This window comes from Phoca vitulina, unplaced genomic scaffold, assembly GCF_004348235.1.
Source record: "Phoca vitulina isolate PV1807 unplaced genomic scaffold, GSC_HSeal_1.0 scaffold37, whole genome shotgun sequence".
NCBI classification, from domain to species: Eukaryota; Metazoa; Chordata; class Mammalia; order Carnivora; family Phocidae; genus Phoca; species Phoca vitulina.
Genome location: NW_022589740.1, coordinates 9878198 through 9904809, shown reverse-complemented (window position 1 = coordinate 9904809; position 26612 = coordinate 9878198). Strand labels below are relative to the sequence as shown.

The 26612-nt window shown below is 41.4% G+C and overlaps 1 protein-coding gene across 1 annotated transcript in view; it reads right to left on the bottom strand.

Moving 5' to 3' along the window:
* Positions 1-26465, bottom strand: part of FAM189A2 (family with sequence similarity 189 member A2) — a 56884-nt gene extending 30419 nt beyond the window's left edge. The window contains exons 1-2 of the mRNA XM_032427565.1: positions 26344-26465; positions 16991-17047 (exon numbers count right to left, since the gene is read on the bottom strand). Coding sequence (XP_032283456.1) covers positions 16991-17047; positions 26344-26427 — 141 coding nt within the window. The 5' untranslated portion in view covers positions 26428-26465. The remainder of the gene's footprint in view (positions 1-16990; positions 17048-26343) is intronic.
* Between the last annotated feature and the right edge of the window lie 147 nt (positions 26466-26612).

The following is a 26612-nucleotide window of genomic DNA, read 5'->3' as shown; positions in this document are numbered from 1 at the left end:
AAAGAGAACATTCTGGATGTTGGTAAAATATCTGCCAAGCTTCTGGAAGAAGTTTAAAGGATGTCAAGGAAGTGAAGCCCCAGAGTAGGTTCTTTTGGGATCCAAGGATTAAAGGCATACAGGCAAACCAAGTCAGTGCACGTGTGCACTCCTGAAATAGGTATAAAGCAGCAAGAGTCTGGGCTTTGAGAGTGGCTGTGATTTGTTATGTTTTATTGGTTGCCATGGTGCTGGGTGGTCAATCTTAACATTCATTTTGCTAACCTAGTTCAGAAAAGTATTCCTTTGGTGTCTTCAATCTTTTGTCCAGTGTCTGTATGCTATGCTCCGATAACTTTGCTCATGATTCTACATTGTTGTATTAAAACGCTTCCCCAAACTGAATTAAAATGTTAAATGTTAAGAGCTAACTAAACAGTTACATTAACTGTCAAAGGTCCTATGACATTCGTCTTATTAACCAGTGACTAATCAGTGGTTTGGAGCTTGGACTCCCTGGCTCTGAGGACATAAATGTTAAAACATTGGTTAGATTCCCAGCTTGATCCCATAGTGTTCTTGTTTCAATGGGAAAATATAACCTAAATTCTAAGGACTGGGTGCTTTGTTCTTCTACCCACTCACTCCCCCACCTACACTCCTACTTCCTTTGAAATCATGGGACAGGAGTCCCAACCCTTCCCATCTTCTTTCCCTAGAAAGTGGTAGCTCCCACCAGAAGCACTGGTGGTAGCTATTTTCATGCAAGCAGTGATAGTAAATCCAGTGTTTGCCTTTCAGATCTGTTCTGTATATGTTCCAGAATATTATTAAGAATGCATGATATCGGGGCGCCTGGGTGGCTCAGTCATTAAGCGTCTGCCTTCGGCTCAGGTCATGATCCCAGGGTCCTGGGATCGAGCCCCGCATCGGGCTCCCTGCTCCGCGGGAGGCCTGCTTCTCCCTCTCCCACTCACCCTGCTTGTGTTCCCTCTCTCGCTGTGTCTCTCTCTGTCAAATAAATAAATAAAATCTTAAAAAAAAAAAGAATGCATGATATCTCCATGTAGTGTTTATCATAAAGAATTGGCTTTCTTTCTTTTGTTAATTGATTGACTAATGGATTCCTCCATCCACTCATTCAGTATAATTTAAGACATCTATGTCTTTGTGTCTTTGGTTCAGATTTTGTGCCCTACCTAGGCGGGCCTTAGGAACTTTTTGACAAATAGAATGCAACAGACATCCAAGGTTGGATCCTAGGAAGCCTGGCGCACCCTCCCCACTCCACCCACCCCCCACCCCACCCTACTTCCCACCCTACCCCATCCCCTGGGCCCTTGGATCACCATTCTGAGACACTCCCTTGCAGAATCCAACCACCATGCTGGGCAGCTGTTATGTGGGGAAGTCACACATTCATGCTCTAGTCAACAGCCCTTGCTGAGCTTCCCGCTGTACCATTTATAAATATATACCAAAATATTTGAGGATGAAATGTTGTCAAGGCTGTTATTTATTTCAACACAATCCAGTGGCAGGAGAAAGAGAAGAGAAACGGTCAGGCGTGTAGATGAGACAAGTCTAAATTTGTGTCAGTGATTATAATAGCTGGGTTATGGGTACAGATGAGCTGTTTTATTTCTCTCAGATTAGGGGCATATTTGAAATTGAATGAAGGGAAGGTGGAGGAGTAGGACAAAAGGAAATGGGGAAGGGGAGAAGATAAAGGAGAGGGAGGAGGAAAGGGAGAAATAAACCAATTGGACTCATGTCTTCACAAAGTCAATCCCTGGGAAAAAAGTGGCAGGAAGAGTGTTCTAGAACAGAAAAGACTAAAGAGACAGAATAATCTAATGAAATGACTGAACCTTGACTGGGTGATGGATTGAAAAAAAAAAAGCTAGTCTACACAGGTATAATTTTTGATAATACATCAAACTGTACACTTACACATACACTTACACAATACAGAAATATTCACAGATCATACTTCAGTTAAAAGCTTTTGATTAAGAAAAAGTTATACAACATTTTGGAGTAACTGGGGAAAAGTTAAAATGGGCTGAATATTACCTGGCATTAGGAAATTACCAATAACTTTCTTAGTTGTGACAATGTTATTATTGTGAGGTAGAAGAATGTCTTATTTTTAGGAAACGCCTCATAAAGTATATAGGAGTGATGTACCATAAGTCTAAGACTTTGAAAAATGAAGAAACAAAAAGGCAAAAATTCAAGAGATCCAACATCTATCTATTAGATGTTCCAGGAAGAAAGAGCCAATGGAGGGAAGGAAATAATGAAAGAAACAATAAAGAAAAGTGCTCAGTGTGAAGAAAGACACGTCTTCAAATTAAAAGACCTCAGAGCCTCACAGAGTAAAAGTACTCAAAAAGGATGAAGGAAAAGAAGACTCACGACTAGACACAGCCTCATGTAATTTCAGAAGACCGTCAGAAAAATTATCTGAAACTTGGAAAAAGCAAAGGAGATTCTTGGCTATTCCATTTACTTATCTGCTTATATAATTGGCTATTTTACAACTCTGTAGAGGCACAGTTTATGTTGTAGATTTTTTTTTTCAGTAGAAATGAGAATAAATTCTGTCCAATGGAACAGAAAACCTCTGAAGGTACCACTTAGGGCCTGCTGGACATCCACTCGTTTTGTATCCATCCCAGCAGTCCCTGCTTAACATTACCTACAAATACTTAACTTCTCAAATGTTCTTTGAAACAGTTTTCCCTCATTAATGACACATGTTCACTTTGTGTTTTCCCAGGAGTCATGATTTCATCTTTTTGAAAATTAAGCTTTATCAATACCAAGGTAAAGAAAAGATCCTGAAAGCTTCCAGATATGAAAAAAAGAGGCTGCTTACCGAGGAACGAGAATCACTCAGCATCAAGCTTCTCACCAGTGACAGAAGTTATCACGCAATGCCTTCAAATTCTGGATAGAAAACCTTTTGAACCTAGAATTCTCTATCCAGGCAAACCATCCTCCAAGTGGGAGGGCAAAACAATGACACATCAAGACATTTAAACTCTAAGAGAGCTCCCCTCTTCCTTCACATCATTTCTGACAATTTTTATTCAATCATGTTCTCTGGCAAAATGGAAAGGGGATTCAAGGAAAAAGAATACATGAGGCATGAGATCTAAGAAACAATAGCTGTAATCCAAAAATACAAAGAAAAGAAATATTCAGATGACATCTGTGCAGCAGGCCTAGAAAAACAGAAAAAAGTCCAAACTAGAACAGGAAGTCAGTAGTCCCAGAAATGTCCAAAGGAAAAAGTGGGACAACTAACAGAGAGTGTGATTAGGAAGCCAGATTAAGAAACCTCACACCTAGACTCAACTGATTTTCAACAAGTGTTCCAAGACAATTCAATGAGGAAAGAACAGTCTTTTTAACAAATGATGTTGGGACAACTGGATACCCACTCATTCAAAAGAATGAACTTGGACCACTGCTTCACAGCATATGCAAAAATTGACTCAAAATGGACCACAGACCCAAGCATAAGCTAAAACAATAAAACTCTTACAAGAAAATATAGAAGTAAATATTCACGATCTTGGGTTAGATCAGCCTTCTTAAATACGACTGCTTAGCAACACAAGAAAAAATAGATAAACTGGACATCATGGGTCATGAGATCAAGCCCTGTGTCACACTCCATGCTCAATGTGGAGTCTGCCTGAGATTCTCCCTGTACCTCTGCCCCTCCGCACCCAGCATCCTCATACAACTAACTCTCTGTTAGTTGTCCCACTTTTTCCTTTGGACATTTCTGGGATGTCCAAAAAAAATAAAAAACTTTTGTGCCTCAAAGGACACCATCAAAAAAGTAAATTGCTAACCATATATCTGATAAGAGACTTATAATAAAAAGAAAATAACCCAATGGAAAAATGGGCAAAGAATCTAAACGGTCATTTCTCCAAAGAAGATGGGCAAATGGCCAATAAGCACATGAAAAGATTCTCAACAACAAATAAAAAAACACAATAAGAGACCACATCACACCCATAAAGATGGCTCTCATCAAAAAGACAGACAATAATAAGTGTCGACAAAGAGGAACTGGAACCTGGACACACTGCTGATGGGAATGTAAAATGATATAGCTGCTTTGGGAAACAGTTCCCCAAAGTGTTCAACACAGAGTTACCATATGACTGAGCCATTCTATCCTACACGTATAGGCAAGAGAAAGGAAAACATGTCCACAAAAACCTTGTATGCTAATGTTCACAGCAGCATTATTCATGATAGCTAAAAAGTGTCCATGATCATCAGCTGATGAATAGATAAATAAAATGTAATACATCCATCAGTGGAATAGTATCCAACAATAAAAAGGAGAAAAGGTACTAATACATGCTATAATATGGTTGATCCTTAAAAATATTGTGCTAAAAAATACACTAAGTGGAAGAAGCCAGTTACAAAGGATCACATATTATATGATTCCATTTATTTGAAATACCCAGAATAGGCAAATTTATGGAGATAGACAGTTCATTAGTGGCTTTCTAGGGCTGGGGGGTATTGCAAAGAAATGGGAGGGACCTTTTTTTTAAGATTTATTTATTTATTTTGAGAGAGTGTGCGTGCGCTTGTGCATGAGGATGCTGGGTGTGGAGGGGCAGAGGTAGAGGGAGAATCTCAGGCAGACTCCACATTGAGCATGGAGCGTGACACAGGGCTTGATCTCATGACCCAGAGATCATAACCTGAGCTGAAATCAAGAGTCGGATGCTTGGGATGCCTGGGTGGCTCAGTTGGTTAAGCATCTGTCTTCAGCTCAGGTCATCATCCCTGCATCTGGCTCCCTGCTCAGCAGGGAGTCTGCTTCTCCCTCTGCCCTTCACCCCACTCATGCTCTCTCACACACGCACTCTCTCTCTGTCTCAAATAAATAAAATCTTAAAAAAAAAAAAAAAGAGTCGGAGGCTTAACCAACTGAGCCACCCAGATGCCCCAGAAATGGGAGGGACTTCTAATGGGTACTGGGGTTTTTTGGGGGGGTGATGAAAATGTCCTACAACTGATGGTGAAGATGTTTGTGCCTATCTGTGAACATGTAACAACTATTGAACTGTACATTTTACATGGGTGAATGTTATAGTATGTCAAATATAGTTCAATAAAACTGTTTTTAAAAAGAAGAAGAAGAAGACACAGCAGCTAGATCATCTCCGAGATTAGATCCCTTTTTTGCCAGAAGAAAAAGAAAAGAGGCATTTAGAAACTCCAGAAATAATATAAACCTATCTGTCAAAGTCATGGTCCAAAACTGAAGTAAACTGAAATGTGGGACGGTACCAAGCAAATGACAGAGAATAAGAAAGAATAACAGATTTGACATGGCTGCTCAAAACTACCCCCCTTTGAGGGACACAGGGTTACACTGCCTTTTCTCTAGACTCAATCATTCACGGTGCTGCTACCAAAAATAATGTCGCTGATCCCTTGAGTAAGCAGGACTCATGGGTGCCAAGAGAAAACCACTTTGTTCTCTCCCTCACTGTTGTTCAAGCCCACATTGCAGGGCCATCGTCCTGACCCCTTAGATGAAATTTGGGGCTGTGCCCATGACCTCTCTGGTCAATATCAGGTGCAAAAAATCCTCCAGTCACTTTAAGTTACAAAAATTCTCATTTCCGTAATTAGCGTGTCGGGACCTGGGTCCCAATCAAAACTTGGAACTTCGTTTTTAGCTTCTCTCCCTCTTATCCGACAGATCATTGTAGGGAAGGAGCCAGCCTGCCGGGGAAAGGCAAGAGAATGACTGCACTCTTCTCTGTTTCCCTCCTTTTTGGGTCCACTTCTCCTGAAGCCTGCCGGCCACAGCTCTGTCACTTTGGAGAGGAGGGAGTAAGGGGGAGACCCGACCATGTCGGTAAAGAAGATAAGGGCAGCGACAGTTCATGGGACTCTCCCATCTGCTTTCAGCCAGTGTTTACAGAGGACTTTCTCCCGAATGGTCTTCTTGGTTCCTCTGAGACAGGACTGTCGAGCCTACCATTCCCTACTCTTACGCATCTGGCAGTGCGGGCCCAGCCTCTCCCCGCTTGGTCTTGGTCTAGGAAAGTACAATGACTTCCCAACAGTAGTCTTTAACTCTGAGGCCACAAGGCACTCCAACCGGCCCTTTAAAATTCCCCAGGCAAGCGCCTGACACCAGTCCAGTCAACCAACAGGCGCATATCAGGTTCTCCAAGTGCTTATCGTTAAGCACTCATTCCCTCCCCCACGCAGAGCTGGACTCAAAATGCCACAGCAATTCTGTAACTTTCTCCAAACCATTTGTCTCTTTAATCCCTAATCTTTTTATAGGCTGGGGGATGGAGATCAGCTAAGGGTTGCAGAACTGGTTTTCACCCAGAAGCTTTACAAGTCCTGCTTCAACAGTCTAACGCTGGAATGTGGGAGCTGTTGGCATCTGCTTCTAGTACTGCAGCCCCAGGTGAATCTGAGAACAAAGAATCCAAGGACGCCTGGGGGCTTCAGTCAGTTAAGCGTCTGACTTCGGCTCAGGGCACCATCTCAGGGTCCTGGGATCGAGCCCCGGCATTGAGCCCAGAGTCAAGCTCCTTGCTCAGCGGGGAGTCTGCTTATCCCTCTCTTTCTCCCTCTGCCCCTTCCCCCCTCTCTCAAATAAATAAAATCTTTAAAAAAAAATTTTTTTTAAATAAAGACTCCAATTCTCACATCCTATTACAATCACATTCACATAGTGAAAATACTGTAAATGCTATTGTTGGTTTTCACTATTTTAGAAACGATTTATGGACAAAATTTGAATGGTATAATACAGTTTAAAAGCAAGATGTAAATGTTAAAACACAGATAATATAAAAGTAATGGTTTTACGATCAGAAGGAGGAAGAAGGAGGAAAAAAGTAGATTTAAGGGCTAATTTCTTCGTCTTATAAAAAAGAGTCAAGGGAGTTGGTGGGAATGCAAGTTGGTACAGCCACTTTGGAAAACAGTGTGGAGGTGCCTCAAAAACTTAAAAATAGAGCTACCCTATGACCTAGCAATTGCACTCCTGGGTATTTACCCCAAAGACACAGATGTAGTGAAAAGAAGGGCTATATGCACCCCAATGTTCATAGCAGCAATGTCCACAATAGCCAAACTGTGGAAAGAGCTGAGATACTCTTCAACAGATGAATGGATAAAGAAGAAAGGATGAATGCCCAACTTTTACATCAACATGGATGGGACTGGAGGAGATTATGTTAAGTGAAATAAGTCAAGCAGAGAAAGTCAATTATCATATGGTTTCACTTATTTGTGGAATGTAAGGAATAGCATGGAGGACATTAGGGGAAGGAAGGGAAAACTGAAGGGGGGGAATCAGAGAGAGAGATGAACCATGAGAGACTATGGCCTCTGAGAAACAAACAGGGTTCTAGAGGGGAGGGGGTGGGGGGATGGGTTAGCCCGGTGATGGGTATTAAGGAGGGCACGTACTGCATGGAGCACTGGGTGTTATATGAAAACAATGGATCGTGGATCACCACATCAAAAACTAATGGTGTATTGTATGATGACTAACATAACATAAAAAAAAAAAAAAAAAGAGTCAAGTGGCGCCTGGGTGGCTCAGTCATTAAGCGTCTGCCTTCGGCCCAGGTTATGATCCCAGGGTCCTGGGATGGAGACCCACATCGGGCTCGCTGCTCGGCGGGAAGCCTGCTTCTCCCTCTCCCACTCCCCCTGCTGGTGTTCCCTCTCTCGCTGTGTCTCTCTCTGTCAAATAAATAAATAAAATCTTTAAAAAAAAAAAGAATCAAAAGATACTATCCAAAGTTGATGAATTGAGAAACAAGTTTATAAGAATTATTTAAAATTATAAAGTCACCGAGAGGAGAAATAAAAATAATTTCAAAAACAAAACAAGAGAGGATAAATGGGAGAGTATGTTATGAATCCCTCATCTTTAGGATGGAGACAACCATCAGGGCACTAAAATCAGAAAGAGTTTAAAATAGCTAATTTGGGGAGTGTGCTCAGGTTTGGGTGCTTGGAGAAATGTACAGAGGTCTAATGACTATTTTTAATAAGAATAAGCCTGCTAATGAGCTCCTTAAATAAAAAAGATTTTCTTCCTCTTAAAAGGCATTTAGTAAATTATCAAATGTCACCATGTCACAGTGGTGTGTTTGATATATATATATATATATATTGATATATATATATATATATATACAAAAATATGTGTAGTGTATGTCATATATATGGTGTATTTATATATACACACACATATATATGTACACACACGTCATATATGGCATATATATATACATAGTGTGTGTATATATACATATAACATATATAGGTTTGATAAATATATATAACATATATGCCATATATGTGTTTGATATATATAATGTGCATATATATCATTTATAAATATATTTTGTGGATATAGACATAAAATAAATAGAAGGCAGTCTCAGAGAAGTGATTTATTTATTATGCCCTAAATTATGCAATTAGAGGACCCAGCTCACATCCAGGTTTGACTCAAATCTCTACTCTTTTGTCTCCATCAACTTGCAGGATACCTGCTAAAAGACAATGTCCATTTATAAATTATGCTATTTTTTTCATTAAAGAACTCCACAAGGGCACCCTTTGGTTTCCTCATTAAGAAATTACATCTAGTAAAACCCAGTTCTGCCACTAGCCCAGCTCTGACACCCAACACCAAGCACTCACCATTAATTAATCTAATTTGAGCACCCACTGGACTTCTTGTTTTTCACCTGAGTTACCATAAGTGAACAAATATTTAAGATGAATCCCTTTCATTTATTTTTGAATTTTTTTAAATTGTTATAGAAGTAACATTCATAGAAGAAAAAAAATCACGGTCGTACGGCAGAGTTCTTGATTATGTTATGAACAATGGAAACCACCTCAGGCTATTTAAACAGAAAAGGAATTTCTTGCAGGGCTATCAGGTAGCTGACAGAATCCCCAGGAACCAGGCTCAGAAACCTGGGAAGGAGCCAAGGGAAGACGGGGGCTGGCACCTCTACCAAGGTCATGCCCCAGGAAAGCCAGGTCCTTGGTGGCCAGCTTGGACACCGGTTGCTTCCTTTGCCTAAGGAGGTCTAAGCTGCCTGGCCTGTTTGGCATCAGTGACTCCAGCTTCAGCATCCTGGGCAGAGTAGAGGTCAGCAGGCTCACATCCTGCCATCCAGATGTGTTAGCATCTGGCCTCAGAAGCTTCCATCGCTGCCTCCCACCGAGATTCACACAAAGGCCAATAAACGAAACCCCAAGAGAGTTCTGATGCACAGAGGCTGCCCACCAAACCCAAACAAAACAAGGAAACCAAAGCAGTCTCTTGGTCCCACAACACAACGCGTGTCCTCTCCAGATATAAAGTGGGAAGTCCAAGTCTCCCTCCTTCCCCTTCCCACTCACACGACACACTCAACAGAAGTGCCCACTACAAACAGCCTCCATATATCCTTTCAGAAATTTTCCAAGTGACTACATACACGTAAGTATAGATCCCCCAGGTTTAAACACACACACACACGCACACATACATGCAAGAGATGCCGTACACATTATAACTTTCCACAAGACTGTATCGATTTTAAGATGCTCGCCAATTCAAAATGGTCTCCCCTCTTGCCCCAAATCACTCATGGTTCCTGCAGTTCTCTCACAGGGCATATCAGAAATGGATCCCCCCAGGCTGTGGGGCCCAGAGAGCCCGGATGCAGGGCTGGTTGCAGGGCTCCCTTCCGTAACCCAGACACTCACCTACCACCACAGTGTGTCTGCAAGGCACTTTGACATACTTCAGTACAGATGTGCAATACTATGTACATATCAGTTGGTCCACACAACACCCTAAGGACGGTCAGCGATTCAAATTCCAGGATAATCAACCAGCATTTATGAGACAGGCCGTACTCCAGAAGCTTCCTTTGGTTTCATCTCTCAGCAACAACCAAGTGGCTTTGTTAAATTAGCAGAGGGATTGTGGAAATGAGTTGTCCAATTGATGAAACTCTTAGCTTGTCTAATTAGCACAATGGATGTTAAAAATGGGTACTCCATGAAATTTGTGGTAAGGACGAAAACCAACATAATTTCCTGTCCCAACGTTAATCAATTCTGCGGCTGGCCATACTTTTCTGACCCCATAGTAAACAATACTAAGAACAAGCAAAGATAACCTAGCTACTTGCCCCAGGCAATATTTGTTCCTCCAATGTAAGACTGTGAACCAATTAAAATAGTTTATAAAAACCAACAGCTTACTCATCAAATCTTGCTTCCAGGCCCTCCCCTCCATTCGTCCACCAATCCAAAGCTATTTTGTCATAAGCTTTTTGCCCAAACCCTATCAGTTCCTTATCTTGCAAAGCTCGCCTTACAGTCCCCCAGCAGGGGTCCTCCAACCCTATAAATATGCTCTCTGTGATTCACCCCTTCTGAGAACTACTGGCAAGGAGGTGTCCTCCCTTACTGCAGGAGATCCAATAAACTTTTTCATCAGCAGAATTTCGGGCCATCAGCAATGGTTTTCAAGACAAATGGGTGCAACAAAAACTAGAGGTAAAGAATTGTTCACACTGTTCTGTAAGCTCAGTAAAAATCTTAGCCCTCTGCCCTTTAAGCTTACAGAACAGAGCACATGAACAATTGTTTTGTCTGTTGGCTAATAAGTGTGTGCCTGTGTAGCAGAATTGGGCCTGAGGCTCACTTGCATTCTAATAATTGACTTGGCAGGAAGGTTACCTCAAAGCTTTAACAATTACCTGTCACTGACAAACTAAAGCTGCTAATGAGAGCACACCCAGTTGGCTGAGGCCAGTTTGCAAAGCAAGGAATTGCTCAGGCTTTGATTCTGCCCAGGGATGGGCCACCCAAAGTCCTTCCAGTTCCTGAGGATGCCAGCTTCTTACCCAATGCACGGTTTTGGGGAGCCGGTCATCAGACAAGGGAAATGGAAGTTCTGTTGTCAGCAGACCAGGCTCACTGTGGTCACAGATAAGCCCGAGCCCAGCCCAGGGTGCTTTAATGATGCCTACGTACATATTCTGCTGCCAGGGGTTACCCAACGACACGCCAAACCTCCTCTCGAAGATCTTCTCAATGGATGACGAAAATGAGTCGTAATGTGCTCGCCTGACCTTAGATCCCATTTCACATTTTACAGTTTCTTTTTTTAAAAAATATTTATTTATTTGACAGAGAGAGACACAGCGAGAGAGGGAACACAAGCAGGGTGAGTGGGAGATGGAGAAGCAGGCTTCCCGCTGAGCAGGGAGCCCGATGTGGGACTCGATCCCAGATCCCTGAGATCATGACCTGAGTTGAAGGCGGACGTCCAACCGACTGAGCCACCCGGGCGCCCCCATTTTACAGTTTCGACATGCATCCCTGCCCACAATCCTGAGAGATGGGTGCATCCCCATTGTACAAATGAGAAAACTGATCAGATAATTTCCTTGGCTGCTCACTGATGGAAAGTGGCAGGATTAAGACTCAAAGCTGACCCTCCTGTTGCCTTGTTCAATTCTGCCACTTGCCCTTTTCGATCAAGAATAAACTTGCCACTTTTATTTTTTTTATTATTATTATGTTATGTTAATCACCATACAGTACATCATTAGTTTTTTTTTTAATTTTTTATTGTTATGTTAATCCCCATACATTACATCATTAGTTTTTGATGTAGTGTTCCATGATTCATTGTTTGCGTATAACACCCAGTGCTCCACGCACAACATGCCCTCTTTAATACCCATCACCAGGCTAACCCATCCCCCCACCCCCCTCCCCTCTAGAACCCTCCGTTTGTTTCTCAGAGTCTGTAGTCTCTCCTGGTTCGTCTCCCCCTCCGATTTCCCTCCCTTCATTCTTCCCCTCCTGCTATCTTCTTCTTTTTTTTTTTTTTTAACATATAATGTATTATTTGTTTCAGAGGTACAGGTCTGCGATTCAACAGTCCCACACAATTCACAGCACTCACCATAGCACATACCCTTAAACTTGCCACTTTAAAAGCTGAAAAAGAATTGGACAGTCACAAATAAGAAAACAATTAACTTAAATTGCACACACACACACTCATGCTGTTGGGCACAGAGAAGTACCTAGGAATTTGCTAATGGAGGAGGTGGAGGAATGGTACCAGGAAAGGAGCACTGGACTGGGAGTCAACGTCCCCGGTTCTTTCTAATAATAGTTCATGTGTTTGTGAACTGGACAAGCTGGTTTACTCCTGAGCCACTGGTCCCTTATCTATAAAACAGGAAAAACACCTGCCATATAAACCACATGACTAAAGATATAAACTCTTAAGTATTATATGTGTGCAATAGAGTATTATTAATTATTCTGAAGAGGGAGAACAGCCATCTATTTTTATACCTTAAAAAAACCAAGAGTGAAATAATCATAGTATTTATACACAGGGAGCTTATAATAGCCTGTTGAAAACATCCATCTAAAGTTAAAACACCCGCCGGGTAACTAACAAGGATTCTGGAAACCTACACAACAAGAGCTAAAGGACTCTTAAAAGATTGCTCTGATGTAAGTTCATCATTGTACAGATGCAGAACCCAAGAGATTTCCCCAAGGTCACTGATAACTAGTGGTAATGTGTCACCATTAAAATGCAGGTTTCTTGAACTCTCAAACCAAGGCTCGTTCCAAATTTTTGACAACCAGGAAATACACTTGAAAGAACCAGAATGCACAAAGCCAGAGCTGCAGAGCTCATTTTATAAATGTACAGATCCCTAAACTGCCCGCAGGTCTTCTGACCCCTCCTGGTCTTCCTGTCCTCAGAAATGAAAGGGCCACCATCTCTCTTGCAGCTAAGCCACCTACAAGTATTTCTGACTATCTGGTGGGCTAATTCCTCAATCTCTTGACAGCGTCTGGGTGATCCATGACTCTCCCTTCAAGGCACAATAAGATGGAAAGACCCCGGATCCCCAAATGGTTTTGTGGAGCAGGACCATCTTTGCTGGCCTAACTTGTTTGGACAGTTAGGTGAGAGGACAGAATGTCCGTATATCTTACCGAAACCATTTTTAGTTTCTTTTTGGGTAATAAAGTTTTACCCTAAATTCCATAATCTTGAAGTTAGAAAAGAAACTGATGGATCATTTTTTTAAATATCCTGTTCATTTACCTCTTCTATTCTCAGTCTAGGGTGCAAATCCCCACGGCCCACAGTTGAGAACAAACCACATATGTGTCCCAAGAACATCACTGAGGAAATACCTTCATTCTTGATGTTAAAGAATAAAGTGATCTCTTTATCAGCTTTAAAGTATATTCACCCCATCTCTTCCAAACTGACAAGACAAATAGTCCAAATGACCTCTTCATAACCAAAATTATAGGCCGAAAGTCTGGCTAGGCTTTCACGGTGGGAATTCTTACCAAATGGACCACCAAAGAAAAACATCTTATTAAGACTCTTCCACTTTTTAATTGAGGTGCCGAGACAAGACAAGATAATCTTTGAGGTCACTCCCAGCACAGAGTCTGTAATTTCTAAAAACTTATAAACCATTTTATTAGAATGAAAAACGAGATACCTTGAAGAAATAAGAACATTCTTTAAAAATGAAAAATGTTTGTTTTTGATAGAAAACACACAACCTGAAATGATGTGTGTGTGCACATGCCCTAGCTTGATCCTAGTCATAGTCAAAAATAGCTATAAATGTTTACAAATGATGTTCCAAGATTATTATTTTTGTTCTGGACACATGAGTATTTAATCAGCATAAGGAAGAGGATCTGGTAAATGAACACTTCCAACTCTGAGTTTCCATGAAAACTTGAATTTAAAGGAATTTGGGTCAGAATGAGGCTTCTTTGTTCACACCAGTATAAAATCGAATGTAATCACTGAAACAATCACAAAAGAAGGAGCACAAATATAAACAGTTTTCAAAAGGAAGTATTCAAGTGTTCTAGATGACTGTGCACCCAACAACTCAAAATGATGACAGCTTGCCTCTCAAAGGGCCCTGGAAAGACCAACCTGCCTCCTCCCAACCTCCACCACCCATATACTCCCTAACCACCCCGAAGTAAAAAGCGGAAGAAAACACCCTAGAGGACAAAAACAAGTGAGAGAAATTTAAGACAGAAGTAAAAAAGAAACATCGAGAACCTAGGACCTAAATTTCTCGTTGGCTGCCAAATCAACTTCACAGTCAACAATAGATGTGTATCAAGCACACTGTTCCTGGGGACACAGGGTGAAGAAGACGGACAAGACCCCTGTCTTCATACAATTATCTACGGTGGGGAGACAGACAAGCAAGTAGTAAACAAACAGCACACAGGCTAATTACAGACTGTGAAGCCAAAAGTCAGTGCTGGGACATGCTGAGAGGCAGGGATGCTGGGCCACTATCACCGGGTGGTCAGGGAAGGTCTCCTTCAGGAAGCGACTGCTGAGCTGAGACCCAGAAAAGGAGCCAGCCAGGGAAACAGCAAGGGGAAGAAGGCCCAAGTTGGTTAAGACAGCCTGGCTGTGTCCCGGTCAGAAGGTGCCCCTCTGGGTAGAGTATAGGACATGAAGGGAAGAAAGGCTGGAACTCACCAGCCAAGCCCCCATCTGCGGGAACAGAGACCCATAGGGCCTCCTGGCTCTCTGATGGCATGTGACCTCCCACCCAGAATCATCCAAAGGCACATTCTCTAAACTCAGGAAGGGGTCTGGGGGAAGCCAAAGAAAAAGTGAAGCAGCCATTACGGGGAGGGTTAGGGGGAGTCAGACCTACCCCTTGGTGTCAGTAGATTATCTTCTCCATTCAGAAAAGAAAACTACACTCAGGAAAGTTAAGTGGCTTGTACATTATACAGCTCTTCAGGGGATGAGCTGGGACTCAGACTCGGAGTGTCTGACTGCCATATCCAGTTTCTTTCATAACATCACATGATTTTTTTTAACATAACAAAGGCATATGGCACAAGTTATAACAGAATATTATTAAGATTCACGTGAACTGAGGATTTTTCACTTATGATGTTGACCAAGGCTCGAATGATCTATTGATATACCCAGGAAGTTTGTCCTTGTATAATTCCTATCAACTAATTTATCTTCTTTATAAGTCGATGTTAATTAACATTTCAAAACAATCTCTACTTGATTCTAAATACTTCTTGATTCTAAATACTTCGAAATACGGAATTCGTAACAGTTGAAATATAGAAGCCCGTGTGTCCAACAGGCTTATAACTGATGGTAATACAGAACTATGACAGAATGCCATTCGGGCAGGGATGTGGACTCCTTGTAGATGGAAACATCATATTTACTGATATGGACGGAATTAATGTAATATTAAGCAGAAAAAGCAGAGCACAACATGGTACGTACAAACTGGTTATAACTTTGACAAAGTTGTACCTGTACTTATCAACAAAGATGAGAAATTAAAGGCATAATAATAAAGATACATCTCTATTAAGGTCATTTTCATTTATAGTTGTTTGAGCTCACATAATAAATCTATGAGGCACCTTTCCAAAAGAAAACAATGTTAGAGAAATAAATGTCTTAAAAGGTCCACCTTCTAAACATCTACCCAGAACACACGCTCATATTCTTCTCACCATTTGGAATCTTAAAAGTATAAATAGCTTTAGGGATTTTCTGATTTTAATTTAAATACCTGAGGTTTGTATTACTGAGCATTTCAATATTGACCCAACGGAAAAATCAGGACAAAAATGACTCCTATAGCCAAATATTAGTATAAACATTGGACACCATCCAACATTTTTCTAGAGAATTGTTGCAAAACAGACCTTAGCCACTCATAACACATGCCATAAAACTCATCTGAAGCCTCATTTTCTCCTACCCTGCTATCTCGTAGATTAAAATGCTGCACCAATAATTTACTCCTGCCAGAAATATTAACAGAGTTTCACCAAAGGCCATAAATGATGGACTTCTAAAATGTTGCCTAATGTTGTCTCGTGGGCATTTAAGAATTTAGCTAGTTTTGTATTTATTACCCACCACCCAGCAAACAGTGGTCTGTTTAAGATGAACTCTTAAGTATATACACAAAGTGGTTTTAGAAAATTATTTAACCCTATTTCAAAATGGATGGGAGAAAAATCAGAAGAGACGTTATAGAGAAAAAATTATTTTTCATTATATGTACTTCAAGTCACATTTGTCAGACCTTCTACTTCATCTTTGAAAGTTGGCAATTCCATTGGCAATTGTCTATTTTTTATAGTAGCAAATAAAAGGACATAGCAAATCAAAACAAAAAAACAAATATTGGGAGTGTACTAAATGTCATTGAATTGTGAACTTCAAAATGGGTTAACTATATAATTATGTGTATTTTACCTCAAAAACGAAAAAAAAAAAGGATAAAGTTACCAATATGTCTTTATTACCATGAAAATATGATAGATGTGTGATAAAGAGAGAATACAGAGAGCCTAAGTCATGAAACTCTGAGGTTGTCCAACCAAAGCATGATAACAATAAAAAATTATGTATTCATGATTTAATACCTAAGATTTACTTCAAAAGAATATTCAGGGAAAAGAATGAGGGGAGCAGAGGAATGGGTGAGGGTCTAGCTGAATTGGTAGTTGCTGAAGCCAGGTGATGGGTGTAGGGAATTCACTATATTATTCCCTCTGCTTTAGTATATTTAAAAATGTCCATAGCAAACCGATTTTTAAAATTACATCTTTACAGTAGATCTAATCCTGGAACTAGAAACACGTTGGGTACATAAGAAGTTTAAAATGAATCAGAAAACTGACAAAATTATCATCTCGCTTTACTGTTATGAGAACGTCTGATTTCTAATAGTATCCATTGTGAGCTTCTTTTTTTAATGAAGAAGAAAGCTTCAGTATTTCTTCAGTGGTTGATTCCAAAAGACTTCTCACATAGCACATTTTACAAAGGGTAACAATTTATGAGATCAGTACATACCAGGAGTATCATAGGCCGTTTCCAAGTTGTTAATCCTATGATTCCAGAGAGTATCACCTAGAAGCATAAACAGTATCATAAATCTAGGAGAGGGACCAATTCCAATAAACTAACCCTAGTGTCATAAGTATTTTTTTTCCAAAAAACCCTGAAATTTCAAAGCCTTTTAATATTCCTGTTCATATTACATGAGCCCTGGTAGACCACTTTGGCCTCTCTTTTCCCCAAGGCCCCCAAAGCTTTTTGATTGACTGTGTATTTTTTTTCTTAAGGTCAATTAAGAACACACAAAGAGGGGCGCCTGGGAAGCTCAGTCCATTGAGCATCTGCCTTCGGCTGGGGTCATGATCTTGGGGTCCTGGGATCGAGCCCCACTTCGGGCTCCCTACTCAGTGGGGAGTCTGCTTGCCCCTCTGCCCCTCCCCCTGTTCGTGCTCTCTCTCTCTCAAATAAATAAATAAAATCTTAAAAAAAAAAAGAACACACAGAGAGTAGCCTATCCTTCCAGTTAGTGAAGGAATCAGTATTGTTGATCCAAGCTCCCTGCCCCAGGGCACCTAACCTGTTGCCATTGACAGCCTCATATGACTTATGCGTGGCTGCAACCCTCCCTTCGTAAGGTGGGTACCCATCCTTTGTGGGACAAGTAAACTCCCTGAAGTGGTACACAAGGTCTCTCAGGATCCTCCTCTGCCCACTTCCCAAGCCTGGTTTCTATGGACCCCTGCCCGTCCCCCCACCTATCTTGCTCCCAGGTACACCTGTCCCCCATCAGGTGGGCAGATGCTGCAGGACTCTGACTGCAGCGTCTTCTCCTCCCAGCTCCCCTCATAGCTGCCTGAGAACTACTATGCATCCTGCAAGGTCCTGACTAGCCGTCACCTCCTCCGAGAAGCGTTCACAGATCCCCCCACCCCACACTCCTGGCACACTCCGGGAAGCCCTCTACACAATGTTCCCCCCAAAACGCTCTCTGTCCATAACTTGAGAGGTGCATCTCTGCCTTGCCCACCGACTGTGAACTCCTACCTTGTCTCCCAATCTTCGGGTCCCAACCTGGCACCTGTCACATGACTGGCAACCAATAACGTTCCTGAGCCTTTATTCCACAAAGAGGGGAGGGATTACAGTGAAAAAAGTCTCACGTTGCAAAATGACACTTCGATAAACAACAATCTAAAATCCTTGGTAAAGAAGAATCAGCATTTGGCCAAAACGTAAACTGGAAATCACCATCAGCCCTCTGGATAACCCAGTTCACTAAGCCGTTGGGAAAGAACAATCCAAGTGCTTCTTCAGCTCAGGGACATTGTCATGTCACTGGAGCTCACTTTCCTTTGTGGAACAGTGTGCATACATCTGCTCAATGCTGTTATGAGGGTTTTCCTTTATGTGCACTTTTTACCAAAATCCCTCAAATGTACAGTTCACAATTAGTGTTTATCAACTACAAATCAATAAGGATTTTAGTGTTACTTTAGATTCCAAGCTCACAGGCCTGCTACTATGCCCTCCGTTCTCCCTTTACTGGCTGAGAGTAAATCATGCCACAATGTCAAACCAGCAGAAGACATGTCTACCCACTTATATCAAGGACCAGAAAGCACATATGGGCAGATAGGCAGCAGATCCCTGTATCCCATGTATGTTTAAACAGACTATCAGCTGCCTGCCCACCAGGCACTAGATCCTTGCAATCATCTTAAATTCAACAGGCTCTTTCTTCATTCTGAATGATTTCCGCCTGGAGATACGCAGGGCATGTGTCTGCACGTGGCCGCATCTACTTTACAAATTGGAACGTGAAATCCATGAGACCTTGGGGTCCAGGTTCCCCACCTGGCTTCTAAATAACTACGCAACCTTGGCCAAGTCAGATCACTGTTCTGGTCCTCACTCTCGTTTCCTTAGAGATGTGGTAAGTGGAGGAAACCATCTCTGGGTCTCTTCTAACTCAAAAGTTTACCCTGCTGTGATGATACGGATTCCTCCGGATTCCCTGCAATCCAGCGCTGGCTCCACCTGCAGGCTGTGCGTGGGCATGGACGCTCACGTGTGTGTGTACGTGTGTATGTGTGTGTGCCCACATGGGTGTGTGCTCCCTGCCTGCCCGCCCTGCTGCTTACTAGACTTAGCTGAGGAAATGCAACTATTTTTGGAAAAACATAACTGAAACATTTGACTGCCCTTGAGGGAAACACAAACTGCCCAATTCACTAAAATATAAATATGATGTGAATTACCAGTTAGTGTTTGATATTTAGACCACCTGTCTCCCTTAATACAGAACCCTGTGGTTCAGCTTTTTGGAACACATTTTTCCCACCAAAACAATATTATCGTTAAAACGAGGTGCCCAGCCCAGCCCATAAATGCCCATAAAAATAGCGAGAGCCCTCATCTATACTTTCTACGTCCCCCACCAGCCACATCATCCCACCCGCACCCACATTAACAATTTGGTGTGTTTACATATTTTACACATATACATATTTTTCCTTAAATTCTTATTACTAGACAAATATGTTCATTTGTACATATACACATGCACAGAGGAAAACTTTTATAAAAAATAGGTCATAAAAGATACTTTCCTCCTCTTCTTTTTCTATCTCAATAAATACCTCAAGGGAATCTCTTCATGTCCACTGGAATAGCTCTCATTCACTTCAGTTTAATGGCTACATAATATTCCTCCGTACGGTTTACCCAATGCATTCAGTCATTTTCATGTTCATTGATAAGTCACTCTATTTCCAGTTTTTTTGCCCTCATAATCAATGCTATGGTAACCATCCATGGCCAAATAATGCCTAAAAACAAGTGCTTTTTATTTCTGTTGGACAGAATCCCAGGAATAGGGTTGCTAAGGTGAGAGGGGTAAATATATGAATATATATATATATATATACATATATTCATATATTTAATAGATCATGACAGATACAATTGTCATTTAAAATCAAGGGTCTCTGGGATAAAGGGACTAAGCTATCTTTATTGTTTTTTGAGAGGAGATTTTGCATAACTTAAAACATAATTTAAAAAATATGTACAAAATGTATTTGACAAATAATATCAATAATCTCAAAATACATATGAACTTAAAGATACTTAAGACCCAGTAGGAAGAAATATAAACCTTATTAACCTTATTAAAATATAAACCTTATTAAGCAGTATTAAATGAAGACTCAAATCAACATATACCATGTTCATGGATTGTAAGGCAAAATATTTAAAGGTAATAAATAAATTTCCATTTGAGTTGTTTTATAAACTCAGCACACACTCACATTAAATCCCAACAGGATTTTTGTAAATCACCCTTCTTTACAGGGATGCTTTAAGAAATTAGATTCCAGTTGCAGGTGGGAGTTGTAGTTACATCCACCTCAGTTCTAAAACTGGCAACAAAGGCATATACCTACTTCTACTCAATTTCTCCATTCCTCAAGCCCAATTAAACCCTACAACATTTATGGAACCCTATGAGAGGTGAGGCAGAGACTGAATAGTTAGAATCCTCTGGAATGTGGAACAGAAGAGCTGCAGCTGGGGATGAATTTTTAAGAGCTCATGACTTAGGAAATAGATGCTCACATTTCATCTGGGGCTTGGGGGGAATTCATAAATGGCAAGAAGGGTCAGAGGAAGGAGAGAAGGAGGCAGAGCATTCAATACCTCCATCTCCCTCGGTGGCAACAGTAGCTGGAGTTCCATCAGAAGGGACAAGAAGGTCCCTTTACACTGGCTCTCCATAGTATCCATTACACCACAATGCTATTACTTGTTTGATCGTATTTTACACTCACTGGTAATCCCACTGGATTACCACTGGATCTGTGAGTATTCAAGGCTCCTAGAGTCACTCAGTTAGTTATGGCCAGAGTCAACAAATGAACGAATGAACGGTGAATAATTGAATGAATGAAATCAGAAATAGGGGATGAACCTGCTGGGATGACTACTTCAGCCGAAATATATTCTTCACTCTTGTGCTTCCTAAAAGAGTATACCAACAGCAAAAAGCAACTTCATCAGCATTCTTTCCACCCAGTGCAAGATGAAACTTGCCCTGAATGAACAGGCTAGCACCTATTTTCTAACACTAAGTTATCTCTATATTATTATAATGAGATTTATTATAATTTTGGTTTCACTCACTTGTAACCCATTCCTTGTAGCTTATAGGAAAAAGCAGAGACCTTTCTTTTTTCAATGATATTGCAAAGAAGGATTCCAAGATAATTCACACAAGAATCATTGTTACCCACCATACATGGTTAATGTGCCTTAATTTCCCAACTTAAAAATCCAATCATTAAGATCAAAAGCTTATTATTTTACTGCCCTATTTTTCCTCTGCTATCCATGAACATGTATTAGGGCAAAAATGTTCTGGATTGTTTGCCAAAAGTTGCTATATCTGAACATAGAGATAAAAAGAGCCAAGCTGTAAATGTACCATGTTTACCTTATGAATTAAGCACACAATAGTCAAACTTCTCAACAATCTATCTTGCCTTATAGATTTTACAGTGGCAATTTTAAAAAATGTGTGTGTGCATGTGTGTTGGTGTGTATTATGCTTCCCTCTCTGTCTAGCATGATTCATTAAAAAGACTGAGGAAGTGGGCACCTGTATATTTCTAATATATACATGATGGTTACTAGAATGTCCCAGAAAAAATTGACCTTTTCATACTTGGATTAAATATTGCCTTGATGTTTAAAAAACACTGATAGAAGTTCTACTATATGCCAGGCGTGGTACTAGGGCCTGGCAGCAAGTTCTTCTATATGTTCTCTAATTACACCCTCACAAAATCAGTTCTGAGGCAAGAATCATCGCACCCATTTCACAGATGGGTAAATGAGGCTGACAGGCTCAATGACTTACTCAAGAATTTATCAGTGTCACTTTGCTGCCATGTAAAATAAAGGACCAAAGAAAATCAATATAAAATCATCACAAAAATTATATTTAAAATAGCCCATAAATATTAAAGTAGTATTTGGTGATCATGATAGAAAAAATTTATTTACTGTTGTTTAACTGGTAGAGACTTCAGAATTTTTTAGTTTCTCCTTTGAACCACTCATTCTTTTTTATATTTCATCACTGCAATTTTTTAAAAAAAGGTTTACCTTAAGGTTCACCAATGTCTGTCTCTTTATAAGGAACTGGAATCTTGACAAAGAATTACAGACTCAAGGGAGGGGGGACCATGAGTTTAGGTCAGTGACTCAAAGCAGAGATGTATGCAGATAATATTAAGGATGTTAAGGCTCCCAGAGAAGAGCAAAAATTAATAAAAACCAATTCTCTACCATTTGCCTGAAATATCTTCCAAGTATATGTCATCAGAATAAGGAATTTTGTTTTTTGAAGGAGGAGACACAAACCAATGCAATCCTCGACTCTTTCATTAATCCAGTGCAGTGTGGTAGTAACTAAATGTGCCCCCAAATAAAAAACCAGGACAGCATGTCCTGAACATGGTCTTGGAGATTCTCCTCCTGACACCCACCCGGGGTCAAACTTCAGGATGCTTTTAAAAGTGGCTAATCTCTTAGCTTCATGCCTTTCAGGAATAATAGTAGACTGAGCCATTAACCAATATCAGGAAGAAAATAAATGATTACAGAATGCTCAAAAACAATGAGTACGTTAAAAACACTCCCTTCAAATTGCTGACAGTATGAATGTAAAGTATGGAAAAAGACTCTTTATAGGACTTGTTAATTCTTAAATACATAGTAAAATAGATAAAATACCTTCAAGGTCCAGACAAGTGAAGGAAGGTTCCAAATCTCAGGCTCAATGTGAGAACACTTACAGAGGTATATATGGGAAAATGTTCTTGATTTTTATACTGTGTTAATAAAATAGTCTTTTTAATGAATATATCTGTCCCTTGAATTTAATTTTGTATCAAATATAAAAGCAAATTTTTTACCGAATCTGAAAGAAGATTTGCCAATTTAATTGCTAGAGCAGACTAAGGCACATCATGGTCATTCAGAGCTTGGGAGATGAAGATATCCTACCACTGTGTTCCTACGTGAGTCCAAAGTAACCTTAGACAAACGGGCACTACGGCTCAACTACCTAGTTTCATATGCCAACGAAACTTCTGAGCGATAAATAAAACATCGTATGTCCATACAGTGGAATCTCATTCAGCAATGAAGGAATGAAGTATACCATAATCACATGCCATAATCTGAGTGAACCTTGAAAACATTATGCTAAGTGAAAGGAGCCAGTCACAAAGGACCACATATTGGATGATTCCATCTATATGAAATGTCCAGAATAATCCATAGACCCAGAAAGTAGATTCATCAGTGGTTGCCTAGGGATAAAAGGGTCAAGGGGAAAATGGGGGGTGACTGCTAATGAGTACAGGGTTTCTTTTTGGGGTGATGACAATTTTCTAAAATTGTTTGTAGCAATGGTTGTGCATCTCCATGAATTCACCAAAAATCATTGAATTGCATGCCTTAAATAGGTGAATTGTATGGAATGTGAATTACATCTCAATAAAGCTGTTATTAAAAAAAAAAAACCCTGCTGTCCTCAAGTCATAATTTTTAAGCTTTTTTCATAAAAAGCTTAGTTTAGCTATCTTTATATTAGTACATTACAATGTGCTCTTAAGCCCTTTCTTGGTCTATTAAGCTGCTTTCTTTTAGAAAGCCATACTGAAATATGTCATGGCTGAAATTATGATACCAGGGAGTTGCCTTAAAATTATCCAGTAGGGGGAGTGGGCGCGGGTGAGCAGTGGCCATGGGTTGATTAACTACTGAAGCTGGATGATGGGTAAATAGGGGTTCATTATACTACTCTTTCTACATTTGCTGAGATTTAAAATTTTCATAATAACGTGAAAAGTGAAGGGGGGTGGTTTCTTAAGACCTGCCCAGTCACTTCTATGCTGTCTCTCTATTCTGTTTATTTTTTCTTTCTGTTTAGATTTTCTTTTAAAAATGACACACATATTGAACTATTTACAGATGAAATGGTGTGATGTCTGAGATTTGCTTCAAAATAATGTGGGAAGTTAACCTGACAAATGGCCTAGGGAGCATGGTGGACTCATTCCTACCCTGCTTAAAACACTCATCCTTCTGATACCATCAGAACACACAGAGCCAGCAGCAAAGCTGGGAAGAGGCAGAGATGAAACAATTATTGGAGCTTGGGGAGACGTATAGGAGGGTTCACTGAACAACGTTTGAGTAAATTTAAAATTTCCCATAAAACAAACAAACAAAAAGCCTCTCCCGTGCACATGAATTCAAAAGGCATATGCTACTGGTGAAATTTTTTCCTAAAACACCACGGTCATGGTGCCTAATGTCATCCTCAAATACTACCCAGTCATTCTGGACACGCAGTTTCTGTTGGTTCTACAGTCACTTTGTAAATTCTGTGGTCAACCTCAGAAAAGGGCCACAAAAAAATAAGCATAATGAACAATTGCAGGTTCGTATATAGAGCTGAGGGGTGGGGTGTGGAAAACAACCCGACAGAAGAGAATTTAGTTCCAAGTCACTGATTCTTTCGCTGCTCTGTTTTGCTGGGTCCTAGAAAACAAGGACACGCCCAGCCAGCAGGTCCAGGAACAGCCTTCATCTTCTGGCTGATGGCCCTTTTTTTTTTTTTTAAGCTATATATACTTCATCAAATCCAACTGTGGCTTGACTGACATCGAAGTGTATTCACCTCTGAAATAATTCACAGTAGTACACTGATTTGGGGTTTTGATTTCAGAAGAGAAAAAAAAAAATAGATTTAAATCATCCTAAACTAGCTCTCTTTGAGAGGACAAGAGATTGTGATTTTATAAAAGGGAAATCCCTACAAATGTATGCAAGATTCACTTCTGGCCCATGGTATTTAGAGAAATGAAATGCATCCACCATTCGGCTGAATTTAGTCTGACGAGTGGACTAGGGAGCATAATGAATCTAATCCCTGCAGAGAGCCCAGCGGCAGGGCCAGGAGGGTGGGATTCCTCGAACACGATGAACAGAGCGTGAACTCCCCAGCATGGGCTGTTCCACAGTCAGACCATCCAGCATCGAAGTACTTCAAAAGGAGAGCAAACTGGCATCAGTTTAAGTATAAAATGTCAGGCCGGGCTCACAGTACTTAATGTTCTTGATGTTTTTATTCAAACAATTACTTTGAGTTCAATTAGTTCTCCCTATATGCTTAAAATTTGGTCTTGAATCTGGGTATGCGTGGACCTGCAAAAGGACAATTTTATGTTTACTGGCACAGACGTTCATTACGGATCTTACTCAAACTTTCAGATTTAGTTACTTCATAAAAAGGTCCTTTACTTTCAAATACCCATCTTCCACAATCATTCCACAAAGACCTATTTCCAAGTCTCTCAGCCCCCAGCAAAGCTCAAGAGGTTGGATGCCTTAGATGCTAGGACATTTTAGGAGGCATTTAGGACATTTAGGAGGCAGCCTTCCCCAGAGGCTGGGCACCTTGTGCCCCAGAGCAACCTTCCCCATTGGAGGAAGCAGGGCCAGGTCGCTGCAGGGGGTAGACATCTCAGGTTAGCTGCCCCCTGCTCCTGAGGCTCTGGAGAGCTCATACGTAATGAAACTTTGGGTTCTTGAGAATGAAATTCTGCACAGCAGCCTGCCTGGCTCCAACAATCAAGTGGGAGTTTAGGGCCTTCCTTTAACAGGCGCGGTTTGCACACGCCCTGTCATTACCTCCTGAACTTGTCCCCAGATAGAGTGGAGCCATCCTACCTGGTACATTTCACATTTCCGTGTGCCTTAAAGTGGAATAAAATAAATGGCGTGCCCCAGTCCAGTTGCCACTTCAATCACCCCGCAAATACACCTACTATGTGCCAGGCACTGTGGATACCTCAGTGGACAAAACAGATCAAATGCTCACCCTCCCCGCGCAGACGTTTTTGGAGAAGTAAATACCCAAAGGCCCGAAGTTGAATCATTTTTCTCCTACTTTCCTACCATCCACCCCCATTCTTCCAATCTCCCAGAGCTGGAAATCTGTATTATTCTACTAACTTGACAGGAACAACAAAATCCTTTAGCCTGCAAGGAACAGATACTGTCCAGGTGCAACCCAATTCACCCCGAAATACTACTCTCTCTTCCCCCCGCCCGCCCCGCCCAGCCTCAACGCCTCCAAAAACTTCAATTGGCTTTAGGGGCTGTGCTCCCCAACCTCGGCCCTGGGGGTGAGGGAGGGGGGCGCAATGCCGGGGCGGTGGAGGAGACCGGCCAGAGGCCCCTGCTCCCCCGAAGGGCCGTGTCCAGGCGAGCGGGGCGCGCGCGGCACTCACCGAGGAGCCGGCCCAGAACGGACACGAGTTCTTCACCTGGGGGGAGCTGCTCAGCGACAGCGCCCCGAAGCTCAGCGCCACCATGCAGCAGCCCAGGATCAGCTGCAGCAGCCCGAGCGACAGCAGCGGACGAGCGGGCAGCAGCGCCGAGCCCGGGGCGGCGGCGGCGGCCCGGCGGGAGGAGAGCGCGGGCGGCGCGGCCAGCACCCCGGCGGCGGTGGCGGCGCAGCGAGGCCGCACGGGGGGCGGCAGGGCGGCCCGGGGCCAGC